The following is a 20191-nucleotide window of genomic DNA, read 5'->3' as shown; positions in this document are numbered from 1 at the left end:
TGGTGTGATTGTTGATATACGAGTCAAAAAACTGGATGGGCGGTACGAGAACAGAGGCGAAGACCACGTCAAAAAGTGCTTAACGATAGCAAATGTCCATAGCCCCATACTCACTCACACACCTTTAAGAACCTGGCGCAGCAGCTGTTGTTCTTGGTATGCTCCTATTGTTATTGTTGTTATCAGTATTGTTGTTGCTATTCGTTGGGGGCTCGCTGTGAACTTGTGTGTGAGCGTGAGTTTGTTTTGCGATGTTTGTCTTTCCATTTAATTTCCTGTTGGAAAGGCATATTGGCTGGTAATGAAAGTTTAGTAAATAAATACAAAAAATAATTAATATAACAATTTTTAATTCTCCAAAATAGTATAAAAAACTACTGTGATTAAATTTTAAAAATTCAATAATGTATAATGTAATTACTCAAGACATTTTACCCTTGTACTTTAAAATGTTTACCAATAGTCACTCGAATCAATAGATGCTATGAACAATTATTTTTAATTAGGCATTTTTATACAAGTACTTAAATTATTTATGGAAACCTGTATAAAAGAGCATCAAATTGTCGGTGCTCGGCAAACAAATCTTTTATTGGGTATTTATAAACACCCGCGGAGATACAAATCCAATGTAGTGGTATTTGTGTATTTTTCCATTAACGTAGATATGCACATACATCTGTATGTATTTATATGGTAGGGCACGTGTCAACCGGCTTCTGTTCATAAGTAACTAAAACTAAATCTAATTAAATAGTTATAGTGCTAACTTAATGTTGGGAAATAAATTATCTATATTAAGTATTACCTAATTTAATAACCTTAAAAATCCCTTCTGAACATAACGGTAAACAAAAGCAAGCCGCTGAATGTGCTAAAAAACGCCAAAGCGCTTGCCTATCAGATTGTGAATGAAAATAGTGCTGCCTACATTTAGGCGTTTGTTCTATAGAAATACAACATTTCAGATGTTTTTTATTTCAGCTTTCCCCATTTCGCTTTTCGCCGGTGCACACAAAGTTTTCCCTCGGACTTCCGCTTCCTGGTCAGCATTATTAAAAAGTACTTTCCCACAGTGAAACGGGATCCTTAGAACCACAAACAAATGTCTAGCTTTCTCTGTTTTTAGGGAGCGTGTTTGTTTTGACTTTCAATGGGACGCTAGTCTCTCTTTTCTTCTCTTTGTGCAGTGATGCCAATATTTTCACAACAAAAGTGGCGGAACGGGAAATTTAAGTTTCAATAACAATAGTTGTGTAACATTTTTAAAGATTTTATTAAAATTTTTTTTACAGAATTTTCTATAATTTTGTTTTTTTTCAAATTTCTTTATAAAACCGCCAAAAATGTTTTTTTTTTAAAGGCGTGGGTTTTTCTTTTAAAACAAAAGTGCTAAAAAGGGGAAACATTTTCGATTTATTTTTTATTAAGCATTGAGTTTTAAAGTTATGATTACCAAACTGTCAAAATGGTTGGGCTAATGGCGGTTCTTAGCTAAACTAATGCCGATTAAAACAACAAAATTAGGGTTTTTTTTATTTTTACCAAATTATTATGTTTTCAAGGTATATTTATTAGGTAGCCATAAAAACGCCAACACTGACTCTCTCTCTCGTGGATGCGGAAGCCAACATGTGTGCAGGAGCATATAAATAGCAGGACGACCCGCAGGACGCGCTCACTCTGCTTGGAGAGCTTTAAGAGCTTGGAGTGGAGTGCCAGCGCTCCTGCCGACGCGCCTAAAACTTGGCATACGATAAATAAGTCTCATATTTTGCGCAGTCTGGACTTACTACGCTGACTTACTACTCACTGTCATGCCAGGAAGTTGAAGCCAGGGAGCTCTAGGAAAGATGGAGACCACAGGCTACCAGGACATCAGTGCCCTGGAAAAATCGGTGAGTTTATGTAAATCGACCAGGGGAATATGAATAGCCACTTATCAATACGCAGGGATAGGCCCTCGGCCTGCAGTGAGAGAAAATTGATACGTTCCAAAGGGGTCAATTACAGGGCGGGCCATTATAATAAATCACCAAGTACGTTGTTTGTAATGGCGCCTAAAAATAGGCAGCCATTCCCAAGCCATTATTACATTCCTATATGTGATTAAACTTTCCTTGATTGACGTAGTTGAAATTGTAGGCTTGATATTCCAATTATGTGATTCGAGCTTCTAAAGCGAATATCAAAGGTCTTCCAATCATACATTATAAAATTTAATATGACATTTATAGCTTATTTTAAATAGTATTTACACCATATTCTAAAATTTCATGTCTTTGCATAAAATCTTATTTGGACCAAGCTTTTGACCTTTTAAAGTCTTATAAAGACTTTTTAAACCCAATATATTGAAATGGGTAAATTTTTAAGGAACATTTAATATTTAAAGCTAGTAAGATAAAAACATATTGGCTAAATTATTTAAAGATGCATCCAAATTCTAAAAGGTAATTTTGAATAAGTAAACAAGAAGTTATTATTCCCAAGTCATTAGATTGCAGCATATTTTAAATGAATTTGGTAAAAAGACGTGGTGAATTTAAAACCAATAAAATCAAATGGTATAGTATTTCTATACTTAAGTTCTGGAATGCAATATCCTGTGAGTTAACCCCATTTCTCTCTGTTTCAAGGTGGCCAATGCCGGTTCGCAGCTTTATACGATGGCCCACAAACTCCACGAGGTGGAGCGCAGCCTCGAACAGACGACGATGGAGCAGATGGACGAAATGGAGGTACTCGAGCTGCTCGAGTCGATGAGCGAGGTGACCAACGAGTACCAGAATCTGCGCAAGGACATTCGCGAGGTGCAGCAGTTGCAGCGTGACGTCAGCAGCTCCATACGCTACCAAATGCGCAGCATGCAGCAGACATTTCACACACTAAAACAGCGGATAGCCAGCTCCCAGAAGGGTCGCAAAAAGGCAGAAAAACCCCTGACGGAGCAGGGGGATATGAATAATCCATGAACCTTATTGATTGGCCTCTCAGGCGAAAGGAGCGGAAAATGTGTCAAAGGGGCGGAAAAGTAGGGACTAGACACCAATCTGAAGCAATCAACTGTGTAACTATATATCGCAGACACACACCAGGCATTTAGACTCGAAATCAGATCCTATACTTTATATATATACACTCAAAGAAAAAACACATTTGAAACACCCAATTGTAAGCACACCAATGTGTTTTTCACACTGTGTTTTGTGTTCTTAGAGTTTTTGCATACTTAAACCAATTTAACTTGATGATACGAAAAATTGTATAAGCCATTTTTTTTATCACTGTAAAAATCAAAAAAACTCGAACACAAAACGTAGTCTAAAAAGCATATAAAGCAGACTTTTAGAGTAGGATGAATAGCGTACTTTACGACGAACCGGAATGTCTGATGCACTTTTCCAAAATTTGCCTTAACATAATCGTATTTTGAGCTAGTTTTTGATACGACACGTTTTAATAATGATACCAAGCATACATTTAAGCTACACACAATGGCAACCTGTTTTTGGTTATTCTTGTGTTCGTTTCACTTTTGGAGATTTGTTTGTTGACATCTAGAGAAAATAAAAACTAGTTAAGCCCAAAAAGTGTATTTATTATAGCGTTTGGAGCATTTTTAAAGCATTTACTTTCAAATCTGCCGCCAATTACTCAAAAACTATCGATAATTCGCTTGGCGGCCCTTTTCAAACCCATCTGGCAACGCCATCTGATCGTGCAGCCCTCTGGCATTTTCCAGCACTGGTTGCAACGTTCACCAACACTTTTCGCGGTTGCGTTCGCGTAGAAGTTTCTGATTTATTGTGTTTTTATTCAACGTTTTTGCGAATAAAATGAACTGGTTTTTGCAGCTGCTTAAAGGGGCGTGAAAAGGTTCGACCGTTTTTGAATAAAGAAATCAGTGCTAAAATCGGTGAAATAAAAAGAAAGCAAAACATTCTGCGGCACTTGTGTGCGCGTATGCGTGTGCGTGTGTAGGTGTAAGCGTTGGCGGTGTTTGTGTGTGCGTGTCAACATTTGAGGCAAAAATTGATAATTTGGTCTGAGAAAGTGCAAGAAAGTGGGTTTTAAGGCATTTAAACCAATCAAATTGCGCATTTTTTGTAGTACTCACTTTCTGTGAAAGCTGGCGCGCCTGCGCCTTTTTATTATATTATATTTTTGCCTGCCTACGTGTCCAAAAAAAACCGGAAAGTTTCCCAAAAACGCCTAAAAACCCCCTAAAATGTGGGGTTTTTGCATAATTCTGATCCTGGCCTGCGCAGCCGGGGAATACAGTGAAGTGCAGGTGATCCAGGAAATGGATAACTTCCTGGAGAATCCCCACTATCTAAAGAACCAGGAAATCGGAGAACTCTTCACTCAGCTGGCCAAGGATTATCCCGATTTGGCACAGGCCTACACGATAGGAAAATCCCTGGAGGATCGACCTATTTACGCCCTGGCCTTAAGTGCACCCACCGCGGAGTCCAAAAATGGAGATCTTCTGAGGCCCATGGTAAAGCTGGTGGCAAACATTCGGGGCGATGAAACGGTGGGTCGTCAGATGGTTCTCTATATGGCCGAATACCTGGCCACCCATTACGAGGGCGATTCGGTGGTCCAGGACCTGCTCAATCGAACCGAGATCCACTTTCTGCCCACCTGCAATCCCGATGGATTTGCCAAAGCCCAGGTGAGTCACTATTTTTATTTTTTTCCTCTGATTTCTCTACAATTAAAAATCGACGGAAAAAAACGAAAGAAAGGGGGAAAAACAGCTGGCGACGCAAATAAAAGTGATTGTAAATGACTGCCAGGTGCCCCACCCTACTGTTATCCCCTTTCATCTATAGTTTGTAGATCGCACTACACTTATACAAATTCTACTTGTAATCGCAATAGAAAACTGGACATAATTTAAGGGAAACTTTTTTTTTAAATAGCCAATTATAATTATTGAATCTTTGGGAACCTTTTACAAAATTGTTGTTTGGTGTTGGTATTGGTCAGAAAAATATGAAAAACTCTTCTCGATTTCAGTGCGAATTTTGCCTTATCTACACAGCGTTTTCCTAAGTCAAAGCGTTGTTCGCCCTGAATAAATTAATATTTCTTTATCTAATTAAGAGCAATTTTTCATAAATTTATTGCGTTTTTTCTACGTTACAAACTTATAATTTGAATTAGTGTATTACAAGAATATATAAATGCATTTCGTCAATCATTTCTAAAAAAAAAAGGAATATCCGTCCTTTTTTTCTGAAATTGTTATTACTTATTATTAAATTTTGTTATTGAAATACAATAGTGCATAAGAGGAGGCCGGCTACACGTTGATTTTCTAATTATAAATATTAAGAACTGAAAATGATAATTGAACTAGATATTGGGCAAATAAGTATCGTTTTATACACATACATATATTGTTCTTGGAGTCAACGTTAAATTCTCACATAAGACAGCAAAAAAATGTTTTTCTATTAGGATTGAAAGTTAAAACTAATACAATTTAAAAACCAAAACCAAAAATTTCTTTTTCGGTAAAAAAAAAAGTTTACTCAGTTGCGTGTCACTTTGATTTTTTTAACAGATTAATAATAATTCTAAGCTTCTAATGTTCCCAAAAAGATTTTTGCTTCCGGAAATGTTTATTTTACTGTCTTATTAAGTTCTGACCAATGTTTCTTTCTCTCACGAATGGTAAGTTATTCGTCATATTTTTTTTCAACACTATTGAAATCCATGCAGATGTCTTTTTTTCTCAGTGTTTATATAGACACCTCTACCTCTTCATTCTCTCATTCGATCTGCTCAGCTTTTTTCAGAACTGAGCCCGCTGGGTCTTTGTTTGCAGAGAAAAGAGAGGAACGAGATAGAGATGGGGATACAATCTACAATCTCCGGAAAAACAAGATCTTATGCCCCAACTACACAGAAAGTGTGATTGGAATGTTTTGACCCACTTTTTCTGGCTTGTGGTTAACCAACGTGTTTGATCACTCAATTAGCAGTAGAGAGTTCCTTCTAAACTCGACCAATATTTGGGGAATATAATGCATTTCTCCAGATCATAATAGATAATTAAATCTTCTCACTCAATGTCTTCGCCAAGTGTCTTTCGAGTGCCCCTCGAATGGTATCTTGTTTAATGGATCCCAAGAGCTCTTCAACTCAAGTGGTGGGTTTTAAAGAAGTCTTATTTTCTTAATGAATTACAATGAAAAGCGAAAACGTGACTTAAATAAAAGAAGAAAGAATTCTCAGCTATGAATATTCCAATTATTTGTCTTTAATAAATACAAAATATTATTTCCCAGAATCGTTATTCAATAATTTAGATTTTACTGCGGAAATTTTTGAGATTAAGTAATAATTCATATATAATGTGATAACATTAAAGCTCATACTATGATCTTTAAGTTGAAAATGAATCTTGAGCTTAGCGTATTTATAATTAATTAAAAGGCTTTAGTTTTGCGCTACGTGGCCCTATAGTTTTCATAAACTCGCCTGATATTCAGATTCAAGCTACATTTAATATGATGATATACAAATTCAATCAAATGGCAACTTTTACACGCTGCCAAGGTTCAAGTTGTTTCAGTGAGCACAAACGTCGCAAAAATAACCACAATTAAACGGGCATTATTATTAGTCTTATCAGCGTTCTAATGGCCGGAGATCTTTGTGAATCTTGTCTGGTTTTTTATTTGCCTTAATGACAACTGTATTATTGCACATGGGCATTAATGGAAGAAACGACCAAGCTGAAAAAGCTGTGCAAATTAAGAATTTGAATAATTGCTTTTCTTAAGAATTTTAGTTAAGACAACAAATATTATAGATTGCCTTTATTGCCTCCGCTATTTGACACTTCAATGGTCAATTTTTTACTTGGATAAGATTAAAATGTTAGTAAACAAATTTTACAGGCTGTTAAATGCGACATGCACTGTGAGAAAATATAAAGTTTCATGAGATTTTTATTGATAGGGACTATTTCATCAAGACAAGAAGTTATCAGTTCATGTAATACTATTTGTCGTACGATATAAATGTATATGATCTTGTGATAATATATCTAAACTTGATTTATTTTGTTATACTAATTCAAGGATACCGTCTTATTTTTCGTTTGCAATTGATGCGCATACGTAAATATGAGAAGGTGTACAATAAATGATTCTGATATAAAGTTTAAAAGTGTATTTGGTTCAGAGAAGAACCGTGTTTAATCCAAGAATAATCCCTTGATATTTGTCGCTGTGTGCGGGCGTGCGTATCTTGGTGACAGTTTTATGGCCTCTCCAATAATCTGGCGATAAAGTAAACATAGTGTGTCGGTTCGCTAAGCCCCCCAACTGACGTCATGATTTCGCAATTGCAACAGCGGCAGCAAAAAGTGACTGACGATAGGGGGTGGCACATTGAGCGGGTGCAAATCGTAATTACTTTACAAGAAACTGGTTAGATGTCACAACAATAACAATAACAATAACAGCAAAGCAGCAGAAGTAAACTCCCGATGACGTTCGTGTTCGCGCGGTTCACTTTATTCACTTTATTTTCCTGCAATTGAGACACTTTATTCGCAACCGGTTTGTTGTTGTTGATGGGGTTTTGCTACCGAGAGTTAAGAGCGCTACAAAGTTAGCCAATTTCCGCTGCACACGTGCGCCTTGACAGTCTTTTTTTCCCAGAGTGCACTTGCCTATCAACAGCTGTTCGCTCCGTTAACATAATACAGATTATATAAAGGTGCAAGGATTTAGGGTATACACTTCCTAATCTTAAGCAGATATTACTTTAAACGTTTTAATTTTTATTAAGCCTTTTTTGAAATACATTAATCTAATCTCACATGTGTATGCTTTAAAAAAGGCTCTACGTTTAAAATGTTTAAACAAATTGTTTTGTCTTTTTGTTTTGGGATATTTGTTGACGCTACAAAGTAGTTACAGGTTTTTAAATAAATACCGACAAAAATAGTATGCTTGTATGTCTTTTAAATCTCTTAATGTTTGATGAATATCCAGAAGAAGCACTTTAAATAACTCAGTTTTATTCTGAAAAAATTGAAAGGTGTTAAATAATTAAGAAAATTTAGTTAGACAATTTGTCTTTGATATGGAATTAGTATTTTGAGGGTATCCACAATTCATATTCACCTCATCTCTTTGAAAACCGCAATTCCTTGAGGAAGTGCATTCCACTTAGCCCCTCTCTGCCAATAAACAGCTTTTCAACAAGCAGATCGGAGCTAAGCTCTTTGCATTTGTATTTCGCACCCGCCGTTAATAAATGGAAATGATGAGAGGAAGTGGGAGGGGAGAGGAGGGGCTGAAAGTGGCCATATGCCCGTATTGTCTGATAATAGCGATTTGCCGCAATTGTGAATGTGCCAATTTGTTTTGTTTATCGATAAGACAGCACCAACACGTTGGCACGTAAATATATGTACATATGTACGTGTCTATGTTTTTGTGGGTGGCCTTTTTGGAACCCACGCAGAACGGGCTGTCTGTGACGTCACGGCGTGGGAGTGGAGTTATCGATTTTCGTAAAAATATCCTGTTGACGTGCGTCGGGTGGCTCTCTCTGTCTCTCACCCACACTTGCGCAGGCGCCCCACATTTTGGGTCTGGCAACTCCCCCTTCCGATAATAACTACTCAATTATAAGCGTTTAAATAAACTAAATTAATCCGTGGTAGCCAAAAAAAAAACTTCGAGGTAAAGCTTTTCCACTAGCGGGTTTTTGATGGATTTTGCGTTCGCTCCGGCGTGTAATTTCCCTACAATTAGCGCCTCTCTTTTGGCTTTTGGGGGCTGCTCTCTTGGAACGATGAACAGTGGGGTCACAGACCCCGAAAAGGTTCAAAAACTGAAGTGCAATATATTATTGTATTTTTTTATTAGATCAATCTATGTGCAACAAATTTAACTTTTGATTTAATTTAAATTTTATTACTTTTTGTGTGCGCGTTTCTCAAAATTGTAATTAAAATCGCTCCTTTATTCAAAATTTGGTTGGAAAAACTTAGACTTTTCAATTGCGTATTCTCAAAACTTATTTAATTGTATTATTAAGTCAAATAGTTGGTTTCTGAATAAGTCATGGCTGGGGGTGTGTGTCCCGCCCCACTGTGCGACGTCGACTAAGGCAGCGGCAGCGGCAGAGGCGGCGGGCGAATGGGCGCTTAAGGCCAATCAACACAGCAAATTTTCAAACAGTTGATTTTTCGAGCCTGAGCTGCAACGACGACCCACGACGAACGGACGCCCGACGGACAAAAAAAAAGAGCGAGCGAGAGCGGAGGAGTAGCTGCTGGAGGAAAATAACTGTATCTCGCTCAATTCGCACGCCAGTGATAAAAAACAAAACCATCTCCAAGTCGAAAAGATTGTAAATCACGACGAGATGATGTCTCTGGGTGCCCTGTTTTTCGCACTGTTGCTGGCTATATCCACCAGCAGTGGCTATATCATCAAGGAGGACGAGTCCTTCCTCCAGGACCCGCACTATACCAGCCAGGAGCAGCTGGAGGACCTGTTTGCCGGTCTGGAGAAGGCGTACCCGGAGCAGGCCAAAGTTCACTACTTGGGTCGTTCCTTGGAGGGCAGAAATCTGCTGGCTCTGCAAATCTCAAGGAACACCAGGTCGAGGAATCTCCTGACTCCCCCCGTCAAGTACATTGCCAATATGCACGGCGATGAGACGGTGGGCAGGCAGCTCCTTGTCTACTTGGCCCAGTATCTGCTCGGGAACTACGAACGGGTCATCGAACTGGGCCAGCTGGTCAACAATACGGACATCTATCTGATGCCCACCATGAATCCAGATGGTTATGCGTTGTCCCAGGTAAAGAATCAATCGTCCAAAGTTCCCGGGGTCACCTGTTGGGGCGCTTGTTTTGTTTTGTCGGGCTTTTGGGTGAAAAATCAATAAGAGGGAGGGGTAACACTGTAGTTGGTTTTTTTGGGGGAACCTTACTGTACTGAGAGTACTGTAGGGTTTTCTTTGTGGGTACAGTAGAGAGAGTAGTAGGTGTTTCGGGAACACCAAAAACCAAAGTGGGACCCGTTGACTACAAGAGGATAATCAACAAGGAGTTATACAAATAGAAGTGGAAGCGGTTGATTTTACACAGGAAGGAAGAGAAGCAGTAGTTAAAGGGAAAATGAAAGTAGTATTTTTTTTTTCATAGAGAGAGTGTGGGAGAAGTGAAACTTACAAGAAAACTGGAAGGCAGTTAACAATTGCAATGTATAAAATAATTATAAAAATGATGGTACATTGAAATGTGTACATCATTACCAGGTTTAATAGACATTTGCGTAGAAACACACAAATCACTAAATCATAAATACACAGCACAGTAAAAAGACAAATAACAACTTGTTTGTCCCACCCAAGACTTGGCACTTTTTAATCAATTGCGTTAGGCCAAGCTCTGTCGCTCTCTCCTTCGCACTCCCCCATTGAAAATGTTGACATGTTGTTCACGAACACACCTGGTTTATTGGTTTCTACTCGTTTGTTTATCATCAACTTCTTGAATCGTGGCTAATGTGGAGTAAGCACAAACAATTATTATAGTCTCGCTCAATGTGACTTTGTTGTTGCCTCAGCCCCAAAGGTCAGAATAATGCAATCTGTCCGATGCTCTAGCGGGTATTTACAATTGATAAGCAATATGGAAACTTATACGTGCATATTGCCACTCAGCAAATAATCTACGAATATTACCCTAATTCAAAAATTCTTTTGAATAATATACTCATACATTTGTATACACGTTTGTCTTTTTCACTCTTCTAAGAACTCTAAATGAATTAAATTTATATTTTATTGCTTTAAAAAAATAATCATCCGATTTGATATATACTGTTTTCTACTTGTAACGCAAACTCTGACAAAGTTTATTTAAGTTATTGGCGTAAGAATTCTCCAAAAATTCCCGTGATTCATAACGATTATAATGATTTAAGCAAAGTCCTCTCTGGTTCCTCAGCTTTAAATTTGACTCATTCATTACTAGTCGAGAGAGAAGTGTTGCTCTTGTATTGTTTTATCCCACGGAGTGCCTTTTATATGCTTTCCCAAGTGAGCTTCCGATCGGTAGCGTGACCATTGTGGCTATAATGATGACATGATCCATTTAAGTTGGCCCTTTAATGGTGTAATTTGTTGATTATGCAATGGTCTGTAGTCCATCCACAGAGGGGAAGATCCCCTCTAGTTCATCTGATTTGCCATCTGGCTTCATTGTGTTGTTTTCCACTTTCTGATGTCCATAGCCTATAGTTTTTGCTCTGATTGATTGATTGCTGTTCCGATTTGCCAGGAAAAAGGGGGGAAACCAATGCGTTCTGTTTTGTCTGCTCCATTGCACAATGTTATTATCGAATATCGATCCGGGGTCTTTCTTTCGCCGCGATTGTTATGGTGTAATCACTTGCCTGACACCTGACTGCCATGCTAAATGGTCAATTCCGGTCAGGACTGACCTGCATGCCAATCAGCCCATAACAGAGTGAAAGACCAAAAGAGAAACTTTTAACTTTGGCCTGAAACAGATGGGTATTTCCATCATCTACTGGCATCATCTGGTTATTAAATATACTAATGATGTTTTATGTTATTAAACAACTGCAATTCAAGTTCTTTGTTGTTATACGTCCTGAAATTTGGTTTAAAGCTATACCCCGAATCAAACCAAATTTCAGGAAGTATCACTACAATAAACTCGGATTGCAGAAAGTGTATGATACTCAAAGGTTGTTAAGTAAACTATACACAAACAAAAAATACTGATATCTTAAAATTTGTATTTATATTTAAAAATCTTTCAACATGTAACGTCACAACTAATAGGATACATTAAATGCTATTTACAAGGTCATTTTAATACCTAAAAAAAAGGGTTTATCGAATTACTGTTGAATCTTGTTGACCTATTTTCAAATTGTATCTTATTAAATACAATGTAAAACTTTGCTAATTAATGCGAAATATTTATTTTCATTACAGGAGGGCAACTGCGAATCACTGCCCAATTATGTGGGTCGTGGCAATGCGGCCAATATAGATTTGAATCGCGATTTTCCCGATCGCCTGGAACAGAGTCATGTCCACCAGTTGCGCGCCCAATCCCGCCAACCGGAGACGGCGGCCCTGGTCAATTGGATCATTAGCAAACCCTTTGTGCTCTCTGCCAATTTCCATGGTGGAGCCGTTGTGACCAGTTATCCCTACGACAACTCCTTGTAGGTTCTACAAAACCGAAGGAATTACTCTATTTAAGGATCAAACTAAATCTTTATCTTATTTTGCAGAGCCCACAACGAGTGCTGCGAGGAGAGTTTGACCCCGGATGATCAGGTCTTTAAGCAGTTGGCCCACACTTATTCGGATAACCATCCGATTATGAGTAAGGGCAACAACTGCAACGATAGCTTCACAGGTGGCATCACTAACGGAGCCAATTGGTATGAGCTTTCCGGTGGAATGCAGGACTTCAACTACGCTTTTAGCAACTGTTTTGAGCTGACTATCGAGTTGTCATGCTGCAAATACCCGGCGGCCAGCACCTTGCCCCAAGAATGGCAGCGAAACAAGGGATCGCTGCTGCAGCTGCTGCGCCAGGCGCATATCGGGATCAAGGGTCTAGTTAAGGATGCCAGCGACTTCCCAATAGCCGATGCCAGCATCTATGTGTCCGGACTGGAGGAAAAACCCATGCGCACCTCGAAACGTGGAGAATACTGGAGGCTGTTGACTCCGGGTCTCTATAGCGTGCATGCTGCCGCCTTTGGGTGGGTTTTTCGATAAACTATGTGGCCGAAAAGCCTTGTTAATGTGGTTTTTATATCCCCTAAAATACAGTTACCAGACTAGTGCCCCTCAGAAAGTCCGGGTGACCAACGATAACCTGGAGGCCTTGCGCCTGGACTTCAAGCTGACGCCCGTCGAGACGAACTTTGATGGTATTAGCAGTTTATACAGTCCCTATTATTTCTAGAGAGGGCTGCAACGGATATACATATATATATGCGCATATATATTTTAGTCGCCAGCTAGAAAACGAAAACACACACATAGCCATGCCATGACCTGCACCTAGTTGGCTTGCTCCTCCTGCTCACTCCGCACATTCCTTGTACTATATATGTTATCCCTGTCATTTCCCGATCCCGATCTTGATGCCCATGACATGTTCATTTATTCCTTGTCATCCACAACTAGATTCGTTTCCCCCCGTGAGAGCTGCTTAGAACTACAAAAATGTTTGGCTTTCGTGTGGGATCGAATCAGTTTTGGTTTCATTCGAATCTGTTTAATATATGTTTGCTATATTTTTTTTAAACATATATGTTTCCTAAATTTTTGTTGTATTTATTTATTGTGCATTTCCATTCACTTTCACTTTGGAATCTCATGTGTTCTTAGCGATTTTCTCTGCTTTACTGCAAGCTTATGTTAGCTATCTCCTTCCCACGCCCATTGTATCTGTCTCTGTCGCGCACACACTTAGCTAAAAAAAAATTTTGATTTGTACATAGAGAATGGAAAGAAAACACGAACAAATACCAAACCAAATAACGAAATAGAATACAATAATCGAATAAGCAAATTGTACTTAGGAACTTATAAAGAAATCAGCCCACTTAAGGTCATCGAATGACCTGCACGAACAAAAGATACAAAAATCAAATACGAAGCGGTTTTAGCTTGATCTCTCCTCCTCTTATCTCCCCCACCCCAGTATTGTGGAGTATTTTAGCAACGATGAGCAAAAAACTATGATAAACACATTCATATATATCCACTATATACATATACTGCTCTATATATTATCACTATCGATATAGATTGTATGCGAACCACATGGTTTAGTCCTATCAAAAACGATTGTTGAGCATCTCTCCGAAAAAAAACCTAACCTTTCGAAGTAAAGCGAAATTATTATCAATTACGATCCGACTATTTTTGTAGCACACATGCTTCCGTATGGCTTTTAATATATATATATGTACGATGTTGACGAGACACCCAATGAAAAATAATGGAATGGCCCGAAAGTATTGAGGGTACAACAAATCCTTTGCTAGGGATGAATAAAATTTTGATTTTCGCTTGGTGCGTTTTATTTTCACCCATGGTTCATTGTTTTGGTAACCGCAGCATTTAAATTTTTATTGGTTTAATGATTTGTTATTTTTAACATATTTCATACATGGAAACTGTTCACAACATACAGGTTATTTTTTAGGCTTATTATTATAGTATTTTTAAATGTTGGTAATTTTTTGCCATTTGGTTCTAAAGGTTCGTTCGTTTTCACCTAACATTTTTTAATGCCCAATGGTTGCAAGTTATAAGTTGTAGTTGTTTAATCTCTTATTTTATGGTTCCTTTGTTCTTCTTTTCCTTTAGTTTCTTTCACCGGCCTCATATATTTGTATATATCCTTTGCCTTACGACCGTATTAAAGTTGGGGGCGTGTCCGAGAAATGTCGAGTCAAATCTAAATTTTAATTGTATATTCCACTAAGTACCTAAAAATCAAAACGAATGAAAAGCGTGTGTGCCAAAAGTCAAACTATATTTCTAGATCTTAAAATGGATATGTTTTATATATATATATGTATGTCTATGTATGCACTTAATCGTACAAGAATCAAGCATTTTCTTTGGCATTTTACTTGGATTTTATCTCAAATAAATGTGAACTATGAAATTATAGCAAAATAAACAATCGAAATTGTACATCTGCTTGTGCTTGTGATTCTGCTGCTGATTTTAGCTTCTCCCGCCGCTGACTATTAGACGCACTGCATCCAATCCTCACCTCCTCACCTGACTTCACCAGGCACCCGCATGTGGCACCCCCATGAAAAACTGGCATGATTACACACACACAACCTCCTCACCCATTTCCGTTTCCGCTCTCCCCTCCCCGCAGGCAACTTCCGGAAGGTAAAGATGGAACGCTCGGAGCCGCCAGAGAAGCGCAAGGAGCAGTTTGATGGATTCCTGACCCCCACTAAGTTCGTACACCACAACTATACGGCCATGGAAAGGTAAGAATTTGGGTCTTGGAAAACCCTGTAGAAACTCGTTATTTGGTGGGAATTGTTTTTTAATAGGCTCCTATCAGTGAAATATCAAATGGGTATTTCAAAGAAATACAACATATGTTTTATGTATTCGCACTACTCTAATCGAAATCCAACATATGCTAGGCATTCAATTATATTTGAAAAGAAAACGTTGTACCAAACATATTTGTTTGTGTCTTATATTATAGTGTTATTAATATATACTGGAAATTCTCTAGATTAAAACCGTATAAACTAGGCAAGTGGGTAAAAAGTTACAAAAAAGATGTTATAACTTATTTATCTATTTTTTTTAAACATTTTTAGTGAACTGAATCATCTGAATATTTTCCGTATTGAAATTATTTGAATATGCGTTTCAGTATAAGGTGTTTTAAAATATTTTATATTTATTTCTGATAATAATTTAACTGTTGTATCTGATTAAGCAGTATTTATATTACCAAATGTGAATTAAAAACGAGAGTAAATCTAATTTGGTTCCCCGCCTTTGTTATGTATATTTATTTGTTATTATTTATTTCTAAACTCCACCTGTTTCTGCTTTTCCAGCTACCTGAGGGAGATCTCCGCCAGCTATCCATCGCTCACCCGTCTCTACAGCATTGGCAAGAGTGTCCAGGGCCGAGATCTTTGGGTGCTGGAGATCTTTGCCACCCCGGGTTCCCATGTGCCGGGAGTGCCGGAGTTTAAATATGTGGCCAATATGCATGGCAACGAGGTGGTGGGCAAGGAATTGCTGTTGCTCCTCACCAAATACATGCTGGAACGCTATGGCAATGATGATAGGATAACCAAGTTGGTGAATGGCACCCGGATGCACTTCCTGTACAGCATGAACCCCGATGGCTATGAGATATCCATCGAAGGTGATCGAACCGGCGGAATTGGACGAGCGAATGCCAATCACATTGATTTAAACAGGAATTTCCCGGATCAATATGGCACAGATAGGTACAATAAGGTTACGGAACCCGAGGTGGCCGCCCTGATGAACTGGACCCTGTCGCTGCCGTTTGTCCTGTCCGCCAATCTCCATGGTGGCTCCTTGGTGGCCAACTATCCCTTTGACGACAACGAAAATGATTTCAATGATCTGTCTATGAGGCTGAGGAATTCCAGTATCAACGGACGCAAGGCCAATCCCACGGAGGACAATGCGCTGTTCAGACATCTGGCCGGGGTCTATGCCAAGGCACATCCCACCATGCACTTGGGCCAGCCGTGTGAGCTCTTCCGCAATGAGTTCTTTGCCGATGGCACCACCAACGGTGCTCAGTGGTACAGTGTCACTGGGGGAATGCAGGACTGGAACTATGTGAGGGCGAAATGCCTGGAGCTGACCATCGAAATGGGTTGCGATAAGTTCCCGATGGCGGCGGAACTTCCTCAATATTGGCATGATCATCGGGAACCCCTGCTCCAGTTTATTGAGCAGGTGCATCACGGCATCCATGGATTTGTGCACAGTACCATTGGCACTCCGATCGCAGGAGCTGTTGTTCGATTGGATGGCGCCAATCACTCGAGCTACAGTCAAACCTTTGGGGATTATTGGAAGCTGGCGCTGCCCGGTCGACACAATCTCACCGTTTTGGGTGACAACTATGCTCCGTTGAGGGTGGAAGTGGAGGTGCCCGAGGGCGAGCCCTATGAGATGCGCATGGATGTCACCCTCATGCCCGACGATCCGCAGCACTGGGCCTCCGCCAATGACTTCCGGATTATCGAGAACGTGGTCAACACACGGTATCACACCAACCCGGAGATTCGTTCACGCCTGGCGGAGCTGGAGAACCAAAATGGACAGATTGCCAGCTTTGGTTATGCCGACAACGAGTTCAGCACCTACTTTAACTACCTGAAGATGACCTCTGATGTGAGTGACAGGATCTATTTCAAAACGTTTTTTATTTACCTAAAATTTGTATCTGTAAACCCACTGATTTATTTATCCTTTCAGATTGGTGAACCCGACGAGCACAAGTATAAGCTCTTGGTGGTGAGTTCCCTGTACGATACAGCTGCTCCCTTGGGCAGAGAAATTGTGCTCAACCTGGTGCGACATCTCGTGGAGGGTTTCAAGTTGCAGGATGCCTCTGTGGTCGATCTGCTGAAGCGCAGTGTTATCTATTTCCTGCCGCAGACTAACAAATTCCAGGATGTCTTCAACATGTACAACGCCAAGTGAGTTAGCCCACCCAAAGCCCTGGTGTTTGAAGAACTCATTTAATCTTATCTTATCTTATAACCCATAATAGCTCCTCCGTTTGCGATCCCGTGCTGGGTGATGAGCTGGCGGAACGCATCCTGAATCCAGAGACAGATCAGGCGAAGGACATGTTTCTACAGTTTCTCCGCAGCGAGCACTTTGATTTGATGCTTACCTTCGGAGCGGGCAGCTCTGAATTGAGTTATCCCAAGGGCGACTCGGTGCTGGAGAAGTTTGCCCATGGAATGCAGCGGACGGAGTTCAACTACTCGCCCCTTCAGTGCCCTCCATCCGCCACGAGGCAGGCGCACCGGGAGACCACGGAGAGATTGACCAATCTGATGTACCGCATGCACAACCTGCCCGTTTACACCTTGGGCCTCTCCTGCTGCCGCATGCCGCACCACAAGCAAATTGCGTCCGTTTGGCGCAAGAACATCGATAAGATCAAGAACTTCTTGGCGCTGGTTAAAACAGGAGTGAGTGGCCTGGTGCAGAGCGACAAGGGTCAGCCGCTGAGGGAGGCCTTTGTGCGCTTGTTGGAGCACCAAAGGATCATCAATGTTACGAAGAATGCAGCCCGATTCCAGTTGATGCTGCCCCACGGTCTCTACGGCTTGGAAGTAACCGCTCCCAATTACGAGTCCCAAATTATCAAAGTGAACATACAAGATGGTCAGATCACGGACTTGGGCACCATACGCATGAATCCATTTACGCTGATTCGCGGAGAGGTGGTGGAGTTGCAGAACAAGGCCAGCGGTGCCACCACTAGCATTGCGGGAATGGTGCTGGATGAGAGCAATCATCCTGTGCGCAATGCCAAGGTTTCAGTGGTGGGGCAAACGCAATTGCGGAACTTCACCAACAGCATGGGACAGTACCATATATCGGCGGTACCTTTGGGCACTGTCTCCCTAAAAGTGGAGGCACCGCGTCATCTGGAGGCATCGCGGCAGTTGCATCTGATTCAGGGTGGCCTGGCCACGGAGAACGTCGTCTTTCACCTGAAGATTAACGAGCATGTCTTTGGACTGCCACGTTTTCTGTTCATCCTGTTTGCCAGTATTTTGATCATTGTTGGCGTGATCGTCTGTGTGCTGTGCGCCCAGTTTTGGTTCTATCGACGCCATCGGGGTAACAAGCCGTACTATAACTTCTCCCTGCTGCCGCAAAAGGGAAAGGAGCAGTTCGATCTGGAGGAAGATGAGGCGGGCGATGATGGGGAGACGGAGCTCTTCCGATCGCCCATTAAACGTGAGTTGGGAAGTAGGGAACCCTTTTTAAACTGCCGAGCTAATCACTCTTCTTGTTCTTCAGGCGGCATGACCATACAGCCGTACTTCGACGAGGAACAGCTGGAGCGCATCCTGCACACGGATGACGAGGACGACGATGGGCCGCACATGGAGCCGGAACTGGATGTGGCCGACGACAGTGGCGATGAGATAGTGATGCTGCATAATCACGGGAACAAGCGCCGGCACTAGATCCCTGATGAACAAATCTCAACTGTCCCAACCACCAGGAACCACTTGATCCATGATCCATGATCCATGATCCACGATCCACTGCAAACACACGACAACCACACACAACATAACTGTGATTCAAAACGTTTTCAAGAGAAACCAACGCAAGGCATTGCTCTACCATTTTTTTTTAATTTTTGTGTAATATATACCCTTTTAATGTTACCTAATCATTCGATGTACAATGATACGATTTACGCCTGCGCTTTAATGTTAGTGAACCTTGCACCTATAATGCATTACGATCGTCAGCTTTAAATAGAGAATGTTGTGCTCCAACCTCCAACCCACTCGGCGAATCTCTCTTCCATGCCCTTATAGCCCGTTTATATGGCGATTATATATATGTCCAGCCAAGCGTAAGCGTAACTTAACTTAAGACTGAGAGCCTTGCAACTCTAGCAAAAAAAAGAAATGAAAATATGTGAGGAGAACGATGATGGACGCGACTCTTGCTAATTAGTTGTATATTAAAGACCCTTTCAATGCTTTACTACAAAAAAACCCAGCAATGCATAGATCGTGGTTTGAGTTTGCTATTTATCTCCCTGTAACTTGATTAAATATTTTTTTTGGTTTTGATATAAAAATTATACATATTTTACAAAAATTTTAAACTGCTCAAAACCCCTTAGTAACTAATAGATACTGTTATTAATTCATAACCTTTTTTTAATCACTTCAAACTCAAAACTTAACAAATAGGGCCCATTTCTGAATCTAAGTACTTAATAATTTATTAAATTTTATTTAATGGAATCAAAATTTGTCTGGACAATTACCTGGCTTAAAATTAATCAATATTGTTGTTACATATAGTCCCATAAACTCGAACCCTATATATGCATAAGTCTGGCTCATGAATTATAATTTTTCAAAGACGAAAAAACATGCGCAGCTTGCTAGGAGAGAATCATAACAAAACCAGTTAACAGCTTTGTAATATTTTCTTGGATATGCCTACACTTTAAAATACAAATATACACAAAATAAATTATATAAAAAACCAATGTAGGCAAATATATGTACTGCACGATTTTAACTTTATAGAGCACATAACGACAAAACCGTAGAAGATGAAAAGAAAATGAAATAAGTATATTTCACGAGGTGCAGCATTTACTTATATAAATATACATACTATTATACCTTTATCGTATACATATCCACAAATATGGCAAATATAACTATGTAAGAAACTATCTGAATAAAATAATAATGTACCTACAAATCTACGAAAAGAAAAAAGCACATAATAACTTTTCGGAGGTGTAATCTCGGTCGGATCGAGGCCATCTTCAAGCTTCCTGATCAGATGAATCACATGGAAGTTT

At 39.9% G+C, this 20191-nt stretch overlaps 2 protein-coding genes across 3 annotated transcripts; both read left to right on the top strand.

The window, feature by feature from the left end:
• Positions 1-1473: 1473 nt before the first annotated feature.
• On the top strand, positions 1474-3579 carry LOC108039366. Its single transcript, XM_017116346.2, has 2 exons — positions 1474-1898; positions 2640-3579. The coding sequence occupies exons 1-2, from the start codon at positions 1854-1856 to the stop codon at positions 2973-2975; spliced, it is 381 nt and encodes a 126-aa protein (XP_016971835.1). The 5' UTR covers positions 1474-1853; the 3' UTR covers positions 2976-3579.
• Positions 3580-3754: 175 nt separating this feature from the next.
• On the top strand, positions 3755-20088 carry LOC108039381 (carboxypeptidase D). Of its 2 annotated transcripts, none has more exons than XM_017116375.2 (9): positions 3755-4681; positions 12022-12257; positions 12327-12806; positions 12877-12977; positions 14957-15074; positions 15666-16992; positions 17077-17300; positions 17375-18582; positions 18646-20088. In XM_017116375.2, exons 1-9 carry the CDS (start codon positions 4232-4234, stop codon positions 18813-18815), a joined length of 4314 nt encoding a protein of 1437 aa, XP_016971864.1. In that variant the 5' UTR covers positions 3755-4231; the 3' UTR covers positions 18816-20088. The 2 variants fall into 2 exon arrangements, with proteins under 2 accessions (XP_016971864.1, XP_016971865.1); XM_017116376.2 differs by lacking the exon at positions 3755-4681 and adding an exon at positions 9234-9849.
• The last annotated feature ends 103 nt before the right edge of the window (positions 20089-20191 follow it).

This window comes from Drosophila rhopaloa, unplaced genomic scaffold (assembly GCF_018152115.1).
Source record: "Drosophila rhopaloa isolate 14029-0021.01 unplaced genomic scaffold, ASM1815211v1 contig_3, whole genome shotgun sequence".
NCBI lineage: Eukaryota > Metazoa > Arthropoda > Insecta > Diptera > Drosophilidae > Drosophila > Drosophila rhopaloa.
Note: the sequence above shows the minus strand (reverse complement) of the source record. Positions and strands in the feature narration are given on the sequence as shown.

Excerpts from the sequence above, each read along its gene's own strand:
- LOC108039381 (XM_017116375.2), top strand. The coding sequence starts at position 4,232 with ATGTGGGGTTTTTGCATAATTCTGATCCTGGCCTGCGCAGCCGGGGAA. Across the intron at positions 4,682-12,021 it reads ATGGATTTGCCAAAGCCCAG|GAGGGCAACTGCGAATCACT; the intron begins GTGAGTCACTAT and ends TTTTCATTACAG. Across the intron at positions 12,258-12,326 it reads TATCCCTACGACAACTCCTT|AGCCCACAACGAGTGCTGCG; the intron begins GTAGGTTCTACA and ends CTTATTTTGCAG.
- LOC108039366 (XM_017116346.2), top strand. The coding sequence starts at position 1,854 with ATGGAGACCACAGGCTACCAGGACATCAGTGCCCTGGAAAAATCG. Across the intron at positions 1,899-2,639 it reads TCAGTGCCCTGGAAAAATCG|GTGGCCAATGCCGGTTCGCA; the intron begins GTGAGTTTATGT and ends CTCTGTTTCAAG.